Source organism: Bubalus bubalis, chromosome X (assembly GCF_019923935.1).
Source record: "Bubalus bubalis isolate 160015118507 breed Murrah chromosome X, NDDB_SH_1, whole genome shotgun sequence".
NCBI lineage: Eukaryota > Metazoa > Chordata > Mammalia > Artiodactyla > Bovidae > Bubalus > Bubalus bubalis.
The window spans coordinates 55,995,000-56,005,089 of record NC_059181.1 but is presented as its reverse complement, the minus strand read 5'-3'; the positions used below and the strand labels follow the sequence as shown (position 1 = coordinate 56,005,089).

Here is a 10,090-nt window from a genome sequence, read left to right as displayed (position 1 = left end):
CTTGGACTTTGGGCCCAGAGTAACTGGATGCTTTGGGGAGGAAGAAGGCCGCTCAGCCCAGGACTGCCCACCGTGGCACTGCAGAAATGCTGTAGTGGCCTATCCCTCACTGCCAGCCAACCAGAGGGAGGAGGGTCCAAACAAGTCAGAGAGAGTAAGAAAGGAGGACAAAAGCTGGTCCAAAAGATGGATCTAACCAGTCAAATGGAGGAGGGCCCCAGTCTAAGGGAGGAGGCCAGGCCTACCGAGGGGCCCCTAGAGGACTTGTTTCCCTTGTGGTTTTTTGTACTTCCTGTTCCCCCGCTCACTGCGGAAGTTCCTCTTCTTACCCTGCACTCAGAGCCCAGCCGGAGAGGACAAGGGCAGGAGGCACCATGAGTGGGGGCCCTTCGGGAGGCAGGCCTGGGGGCCGCGGAGGACAAGGGGTTCAGCAGAACATCCCGTCCACCCTCCTCCAGGACCATGAGAACCAACAACTCTTTGAGATGCTCGGACGGAAGTGCTGGGTGAGCTGGGGATCTTCTGGCCCTCCCTGTCTCCCTCTCCTCTTCTCCTCCTCCTCTTCGTCCTCTTCATCTTCCCCATCCTCTCCCTCTCCTCCTTTCCTCCCCTTCCTCTCTCCTCATCTTTCCCATCTTCCTCTCCTTCTCCTCCTCTTCCTCTCCATCATCTCCTCTCAGAATCCACTTAACCCCATTCACCAATCCCAGGAAGAACTCAATGTTCATTCACTTTCCCTCTGGTTGTGGCTCTTCCTTTGGAGCCATGATGGCCACGGGCAAGAAAGGACCAGGTCTGGTTCCCAGACCCTCTGGCTGCCCCTGACCGGATTCCAACGAGTCCTACTCTCCCCTCCTAGACGCTGGCCACTGCGGTTGTTCAGCTGTACCTGGCGCTGCCCCCTGGAGCTGAGCACTGGACCAAGGGACACTGTGGGGCTGTGTGCTTCGTGAAGGATAACCCCAAGAAGTCTTACTTCATCCGCCTTTATGGCCTTCAGGTGATCCCTGCCCCCCCTCCACTGGACAGACAACCCAGTTTTCAACCCATAAACCCAGATCTGTGTCCATAACCCTGAGCCCTCAGACAGATCAATGAAGCCCCTGAGCCCTAGAACCAAAGACTTTATCCAGATGCCAGCCTCTGGTTTGTCTTTCTAAGCCTGTGATGACTGACCCCAGAGTCTTTGTGTCAAGATCTATAACCCCCAATATTAGTATACCCCCTAGATCTAATCTGTTCCACAAACTCCATATATATATACATACACACACACACACACACACACACACACACATACTATATTTTTACCTGAGCCTCATATCTATTTGAAACTCCACATTTTAGGTCTCAGAAACCTCCCATCAGTACTCCTGAACTCCAGAATTTTGCCTAGCTTCTAAGTTATAAATATATTCCACAAATCCCAAACCTAAGTATGCCATTGAATCTTCAACCCCAAATCTGTCCTTTTAAGCCCACAGCATTGGATCCCAGAACTCCTATATGAAAACTCCTAATCACCTAAATATTGAGGTAGCTCCTAAGTCAAAAACCTATTCCACAAACCCTTAACCTAAATTCTCCAAGCATAAACCCCAAATTCATCCCACTAAACAGATAAAGATAGATCCAGTAGAACCACATCAAGATCCCAGGGTCATCAAATATTGACCAAACTCCTAATTCATAACTCTGCTCTACAAACCTGAAATTGGCTCAACTGCCTCCAAAAAAACCTTCCCAAGTCTGTGTGTCTGAACCTCAAATCTCAATCCCAACTCCTAATACTGGAACCCTACCTGCTCTAATGAAGGCCCCCATATAAGGGGGGGATTTGGGACAGATTCTCTGAATGGACTCGGTTTCCTAGAACTAGAGTCCAAAATCCTCAAATTCAAGTCCCCTTATTCCACATCTGGACCCCAAATCCAAGTTTCTCGCTGAAGGGTCTGACTCCCATACTGTATCCCAATCCTCCACTTCTGACTTTTAGATTCCCAACTCTCCAGTTCTGAGCTGGAAGTCTCCAAATCAGATTTTGGGGCCCCAGATTTGTATACCATGCTCCCTATCTGGAAACAGAGGCCCTCCACCCAGGGCGTGCCTCGGTGTCAGTGTGCTCCCCCTCTCCAGGCTGGCCGGCTGCTGTGGGAACAGGAGCTGTACTCACAGCTGGTCTACTCTGCTCCCACCCCCTTTTTCCACACCTTTGCTGGAGATGTAAGTGACCGCCTAAACCCTGGGCCTCAGTTGGGGTGCAAGGAGGAGAGGGGAAAGGTGTGGGGAGGTCTGGAAGGCAGCTGACCCCCCAGGCATGTGCAGGACTGCCAAGCGGGGCTGAACTTTGCAAACGAGGGCGAGGCCGAGGCCTTCCGGAACCTGGTGCAGGAGAAGATACAAAAACGGAATCAGAGGCAAAGCGGGGGTAAGGAGGCCTTGGGGAAGGGAAAGAGGTTGAGCAGAAGTGAGGGCAAGAGTGGGGAGCTGGAAAAGCCCCTCTCCTGATTCTGATTTTCTGTCTCTCCACAGACAGGCGCCAGCTCCCGCCTCCACCAGTGCCAGCCAGTGAAGGTGAGTCCTCTAGTGCAAGGAGGAGTAATAAGGGGCTAGCACAGAAAACTGAGGCAGGGTTGTGATAGTTCTCTATCCATTCTATCTTCCCAGAGAGAAGAGGAGGACTCCCACCCCTGCCCCCGCACCCAGGTGGAGACCAAGGGGGTGAGTGCTGAATATTTCCTGTGTCTCTGGGTCGGCAGGTGTCACCAGCCCCAGAGACACTGGACTGGCTGCTGGGCCTGTGGGGAAAATGGGTGACTGGGCCATTGACCCACTTACCTACCAACCAGAGCATAAGAGTTAGAGACAGGAAGGTGGTTGGGAGAATCAGTGTGTTAGATGGTCATGGAAGGAGTGGGAGAATGAATAGATACACAGGTGGGGCGTGGGTAGATAAATGAGCAGATGGGTGGGTGCAGTGATAAATAGGTGAATGAATAGGTGGATAGATGTGGGGGTGGATGGATTGGTGGTGGACAGATGGTTAAATGGGGGCATGAATTGATGGAAGGATGTGGATGTAGATGTATATCCATCTACATCCAAATGGATAGGTGAATGGGTATGTGGGTGAATGGATGAATAGATGAATGGATGATTGAGTAAATTAATGAATGAGTGATGGAATGAATTCAACAGTGAATAAATGAATAAGTGACAAAATTTCAGTCAGTGGAGAAAGCAATGATTGAATTGAGTGAATGAATAATTTAACAAATTAGTCAATGAGCCAGTGAATAAATAAGTCAATACTTAAGTGTGAGTAAATTAATTAATGAATCAGTGAATGTATGGATGGTGTGCAGGACCTACCCACCCACTTCTCCATAAAACCTACTTGGACCCCTCACCCATTCCTTCCATGACCATCTAACACACTGATTCTCCCAACCATCTTCCTGTCTCTAACTCTTATGCTCTGGTTGGTAGGTAAATGGGTCAATGGCCCAGTCACCCATTTTCCCCACAGGCCCAGCAGCCAGCCCAGTGTCTCTGGGGCTGGTGACAGTGGACATCCAGAACCCAGACATCACGAATTCACGATACCGTTCGCTCCCAGCACCTGGGCCTAGCCCAAGTGATAAGAAACGCTCAGGGAAGAAAAAGATCAGCAAGTCTGATATTGGTGCACCCAGTGGATTCAAGTGAGAACCTCTCTCCAGTGGGCCCATGGATCCTGAGGGTGGGGGAGCAGAGATCAGGTGGATAGGAGGAGAGCTGAGTGAATGGAAGGATGGAAAAATGGATGAGTAGGTGAGAGAGTAGGCAGATGAGTGGATGGGTGGGGGGGGGGGCAGGGGAAGTGCAAAGCTAGGACTAGGGAGAGATACCAAAGGCACCAAGATTGCAAATTTTACAGAGGCAGTCACTCTCCACCACATCACCCAACTATAACCCATGACTCCAAGAGTGAGTGCCTCTTTAAATTTTGCTCCCTAGGCATTCCACTCAACCTAGTCCCTCCCTGGTTAGGCTGGTGGGTGAATGGATGGATGGGTAGATATATAGATGGATGAATGAATGAATGGTTGGGTTGGAGAATGAATGGATGGGTAAATGGGAAGTGGGTAGGTAGATGGGTGGGTGAGTGGATGAGTATGTGGACAGAATGATATACAGGCCAATGGGTTCATATACAAGGTGGATGGGGATGGACAGGTTGCCACATATATGGATGAAGGACAATTCAGTGGCTACATAGAAGTGTGTGACTGAATGGGTAGTCAAGTGAGTGAATGAATGGAAAGATAGGCATATGGGTAGATGGATGGGTGGATGGATAAGTATGGGTTAAGACAGACTGGTGGACAAATGGGTAAATAAATGTGTGTGGACAGATGAATGGGGAGACAAATATATATAGATCAGTGGTCTGACAGGTGAATGTGAACAGCTAGGTGGACAAATAGATGGGTGGATGGATGGTGGAAAGAGGGATGGGTAGACAGATAGGCACCACAAACTGTGAACCCTCTTTAGTTCCGTAACTACTACTCTCACTCATTCATTCACTTAAGACTCATTCATTAATTCTGGCTCCTGAGAGTCCCTCTGGGCAGGGGAGGGCAAGAGAGCTTCACTAGGAAGGGAGGGAAGGAACAGCCATGGCGATTCACTGGGGTCTCCTCACCTCCCTCAGACATGTCAGCCACGTGGGGTGGGACCCCCAGAATGGATTTGACGTGAGTAACTCCAGAATCCCCTGGACTCCACTCAACTCCTGCCTACCCTTCCATAGTCCACAGCTCCAGATCTACCCCCAGACCCCATCCTTCCCACCCTCCTCTCAGATCCCTCTCTGGGGTGGACCCCATGATAATCTGTGCCCCTCCCCTCCCCACCTTATTCCCCGACCCTTGCCGGGGCCTTTTTCCTCCTGGGAAGGTGAACAACCTGGACCCAGATCTGCGGAGCCTGTTCTCAAGGGCAGGAATCAGTGATGCCCAGCTCACCGATGCTGAGACCTCCAAATTTATCTATGACTTCATTGAGAACCAGGGTGGGATGGAAGCTGTACGGAAGGAGATGAGGCGCCAGGGTGAGCCCCCCGCCCCTTTCTGGATCACCTCTTCTTCTCCAACCCTGGTAGCTGGTTTCTAAGAGATACCTTGCAGGCTCTCAGTCCTCATAGAAACCCCTATACTGCTTGAATCAGGAGTTGGTCGGTTGGGGTACCCATTTTACAAGTGAGCAAAACTGAGGCTCTGAAGAAAACTATAATAATAACTATGTGTTGTCTTTCCCCTCAGAGCCACTTCCACCGCCCCCACCGCCATCCCGAGGAGGGAACCAGCCTCCCCGGCCCCCAACTGTGGGGAGTAACAAGGGTCGCTCTGGCCCTCTGCCCCCTGTACCTTCGGGAGGTGCTCCTCCCCCACCAACTCCCCGGGGACCCCCACCCCCGGGCCGAGGGGGCCCTCCGCCACCACCCCCTCCAGCCACTGGACGCTCTGTGCCACCGCCCCCTCCACCCCCTGGAGCTGGGGGTGGACCGCCCATGCCTCCGCCACCACCGCCGCCACCACCGCCACCACCCAGCTCTGGGGATGGACCAATCCCTCCCCCACCCCCTCCTTCTCTGGGGCTTGTGGGGGGCCCGGCCCCTGGTGGGGGTCGGGGGGCACTTTTGGATCAAATCCGGCAGGGAATTCAGCTGAACAAGGTGAGGACCAGTGTGATGGAGGATTGGGGAACTGGGACTCTGGGGTGTGCTGTGCAAGTGAGGATGGTAGGGGGCTGGGGCCGAGAGTGATGGGGGTCCCACGATTTGGGGGTTCACTGATAGGGTTGGGAGGCTGGTGGGGAGAGGTGAGTTTCAAGGTGACTATAGTATATGGAAGGAGAAAGAATGATGAAGGGGTGGGGAGAAGTGCTCCTCTCACAGGCCCTGAGCCCTCTGTGCTGGATCCTGCTTGCTGCAGACCCCTGGGGCCCCAGAGAGCTCAGCGCTGCAGCCACCACCTCAGAGCTCAGAGGGGCTGGTGGGTGCCCTGATGCACGTGATGCAGAAGAGAAGCAAAGCCATCCATTCTTCTGGTGAGAGTGCACCCTCCCCGTGAGCCTGCCATTCAGAGCCCATCCTGCCAGGACCTGTGGCTCTGGTTCCCAGCTAGTGTTGACCTAAAAACACCCCCAACAGCCTCCAGCAATTAGTCCCATCTGTTGATGTGAGAATGAACATGAATCTGTAGCAGTCTCTTTTTTGACAGTGTTAACTGTCATTATGTAACAGTAATATGATTAACTCTCTTTGACAATGATATTAACATTAATCCCATATGTTCAATAGTATTAACATTAGCCCACTATGTGATGATAATATTATAAAGAACCCTTTCTTTGACACTAATATTAACTCTAATGTCATGTGTCAAAAGATTAACTCATTAAGTGACAATATTATAACTAATTCAATCTTTTACAATAGTGTTAAAGTTAGTCCCTTAATGTATCAACAACATTGTCATTATATGAGAATTATATGAGGATACTATTAACCTCAGGGCTTCCCAGGTGGCTCAGTGATAAAGAATCTGCCCGCCAATGCAGAAGATACAGGGCACGCGGGTTCGATCCCTGGATCAGGAGGAGCCCCTGGAGGAGGAAATGGCAACCCACTCCAGTATCCTTGCCTGGGAAATCCTATGGACAGAGGAGCCTGGTGTGCTACAGTCCAAAGGATCGCAAAGAGTCGGACACGACTGAGCAGAGCAGAGAAAGAGAGAGTATTAGCCTCAACCTGCTGTGTGACAATAATATAATTAAAGTTCAGCTTTGACAATAATACTGACATCAACCCAGGAGTCTGTTCACAGATCAACAGGAATCCATTATATGACAGAATTATAACAAACCTCATCTTTTGACCATGACATCATCACTAACCCCATTCTGTGTCAACAATGTTAACATTAACACACTATGAAAAAACAACATTGTAACTTCCTCCACCTTTGCTAATATTTAAATCCACTCCATTGAGTGACAAGCCTGTTAACAGTAACCCTTTGTGTGACAATAATATCCCAACTAACCACACATTTTTTATAATAATATTAACCTCGACTCCAACTAGAACCTAGACCCCAGCTATAGTCCCTATCTTGCCCCTAACTCTCCCTCCTCTTAAGAGGTCCCTTTATCCAACACACAAACCTCAGATACAACTTCCAAGTGGGAGATCTCAGCCCCCAGGGTTTAGTAATCCCAACTTCCCAGACCCTAGTAACTCCTCTCTCCAGGGCTTTTGAACCCTCCTACCCATCCTGAGTTCCACTCTTTCTCTCTCCCTCCAGACGAAGGGGAGGACCAGGCCGGGGATGATGATGATGATGATGAATGGGACGACTGAATCACCACCACCTCTGCTGTTCTGTGCTGGGCTCCCCTGGCAGCCCTCCTCGCCACCCTCTACTTAACTTCCAGGCCCCCAAGCCCCTTTTCTTTCCCACCCACCTCTCCAATGCTGTTATCTCTGACTGGCCTCCTCCCACACACACTCACCCTAGCAATAGCCAGGGACCTTTTTATATAAAATGTCTCAGTTCTCCTCATTCAAGGATTTTTAAACAAAAATAAAAGAACTGTCTTTTTGTTTCTTTAAATCTCAGTTTCTTTACCTACCAAATGTGAGAATTTGGGGTCCTTTTTCCCCCAAAGTCCCTTTTATTCCCATTTCATTTGTTTAGCCATACCTATGTATATTTATTCATTCATTTGTTCCCTTAGTCATTTAGTCTGTATTTCTTTGTTTCCTTCTGCTCTTCCTTCTTTCCACAGATATTTATTACCAGGCACTACTTTGGGGGCTAGGGATAAAGCAATGGGAAACAAACAACAAAAATTCTTGGTCTTGTGAGGTCAACATTCTAGGGCAGGAGATAGATAAGAAACAAGGAATTAAATAAAAAGAAAAAGAGTTACAGATCGTGGTAAGAGCTATGTTGTGCTGAGGGGAAGTGATGATAAGATGGAGAGTTCAGGGAAAGCTACTTGGAGGAGGTGACAGTTATGCTGGACCTAAAGAGAAAGGAATCAACCATGTGAATATTTAGAGGGAAGGGCCTTCCAGGCAGAGGGAACAGCCAATGCAAAGGCCCTGAGGTGGGAAAAAGCTTGGTGTGAGGCTGAATGTGGTGAATGAGTGAGAGAGTTATGTGTACACTTATTTAAAAAAAAGTGCAATCAACACAGTATTAGATCAAGAGAGCACTCAATGATCAGACTTCCCACTCTCCATGCACACAACTCCCACACTAGGATCCTGCTGGGCAGGATCCCCCTCTCAATGCTAAAATTTGAGTCTGCCCAGTTCTCAGTGCAATCTAAGTCCTGGCCAACGGCAATGAAAGAGGCAAAGATTTAATAATCACATAGATCTGCTCTAGATCCCAGGCAAGATGCCTCACCTCTGAGCCTCAGTTTCCTCATCTATACAATGGGGGCAACAATATGTAACCTATTTCCAACTGGGATGCCACTGGGTCACCCTCCTCCTCTAGAACTTGCTCTCCAGAGGGGGAAAAAGGCGCAACTCAAAACTGTCCCTGGTGTTCAAAGCTGTTTCCAAGGGGGTAATTAGAAACTCTTGTACATCAAAGCCTAGAATAGAGGGGCCTACCCCTTCCCATTTCTGAAACCTGGTGGATACAAGATCTCAGGTTTCCTACCTTCAGAGGAGGAAGAGAGCAGGGAGGAAAATAAAGGTGAGGGGGAATTCAAAGGGGGCAGACTTCTTCCATCTGCAAGATCAGTGCAAGAATTTCTGAACCATCCAAGAGCAGCTTAAGGGGTTAGAGGAGGGTGGGTAAGGAGTAGGAGCTGGCTTTGCCCCTTAAGAATTTCCCTGCAGCCATGGAAGCTGGAGAAGGAGGGAGTCCTGGGTTCCCTTTAATTCTTTCATTATTCTTCATTCTTTACTCCACTTCCCGCCCCACCCTGGTCGGGTTCCCATGGCAAGCACTGAGTCTAGGAAGGGCCTGTCATATCACTTCTACCCCCGCCAAACCCAGAATTCCATAACCCTTTGGGCAGGTTTGTCCTGGAAAAGACCTTACATCACACAACCTCTGAATCCCCAGGAGCATTGGCTAGAGCAAGCACAAATCTGGGGTAAAAGAGTTGACTATGGGGAAGTTGCTTGAGCTCCCTGGGCCTCAGTTTCTTCAGTCTTTAAAATGAAGATACAAATGCTTACTTCACGGGGTTGTGACAAGAATGAAAGTAGATAGTATGTGCAAAGTTCCTGGCTCCTTGTAGGTATTTATAAACATGAGATGCTGTTTCTGCTGTTGTTACTATTGTTATTATTGGGTATCGCTGATCCTGAGTCATCACTGATTATAAAATGCACCATTATTCTATATATCACTTAAAAAGACCAAAAAAAAAGTACTTCCAGTTAACTTATGACCCATCAGTGCTTTTAAGACAGTCTGATTTTGGATATGTTAAACAATTAAGTGCTTCTAGGGCCCTGGCTGACAATGTTGTTTCTTAACCTGGATTCTGATTCCACATGTATGTTCGTTTGTGAAACTCATTACACGGGGTCACCACCCAAGGTCTCCTTGTTTTTCTGTATGTGTGGTACACTCCAATGTGAGGTTTATATTAAAAGCCAGTCAAACTTGTGCAGTTTGGAAAGGATAAAATCTTGTATTGGCCCTGCACTGGGAGATGTAGTCTACAGTAGAGTATGCACTAAATTAATGCTGAGTGAACAGATGAATGGCTAGGTGTAGGACACAGTAATAATAGGGTCGTTTCTTACTTTGAGGTCTCCTAAAAAGGTGCTAGCCCAGAAAGATTCATTTTCCAGATGAGCAAGAGATACCCACCCCAAGGTCACTCAACCAAGGTTTTACAGATGAAGAAACTGCCTAAGGTCCCACACCTTAGTGAAGGGTTGAGCTTGGATTGTGCCCAGGTATCTGGGCTCTAAAATCCAAGCCTTTACCCACTATACTATCCTATTTGGGGAATACTGAGGGATGGTCCCCAACACCTTTAAACCACTACATCTTCCCCA

At 48.9% G+C, this 10,090-nt stretch overlaps 1 protein-coding gene across 1 annotated transcript; it reads left to right on the top strand.

Annotated features, from left to right (window-relative positions):
* WAS (WASP actin nucleation promoting factor) lies at positions 1 to 7,664 on the top strand. The gene is made up of 13 exons (XM_025276696.3): positions 1 to 154; positions 341 to 506; positions 860 to 1,000; positions 2,137 to 2,223; positions 2,326 to 2,428; positions 2,533 to 2,574; positions 2,668 to 2,721; positions 3,530 to 3,704; positions 4,700 to 4,742; positions 4,945 to 5,098; positions 5,310 to 5,722; positions 5,982 to 6,096; positions 7,356 to 7,664. The coding sequence occupies exons 2-13, from the start codon at positions 375 to 377 to the stop codon at positions 7,409 to 7,411; spliced, it is 1,515 nt and encodes a 504-aa protein (XP_025132481.1). The 5' UTR covers positions 1 to 154; positions 341 to 374; the 3' UTR covers positions 7,412 to 7,664.
* Positions 7,665 to 10,090: the final 2,426 nt, after the last annotated feature.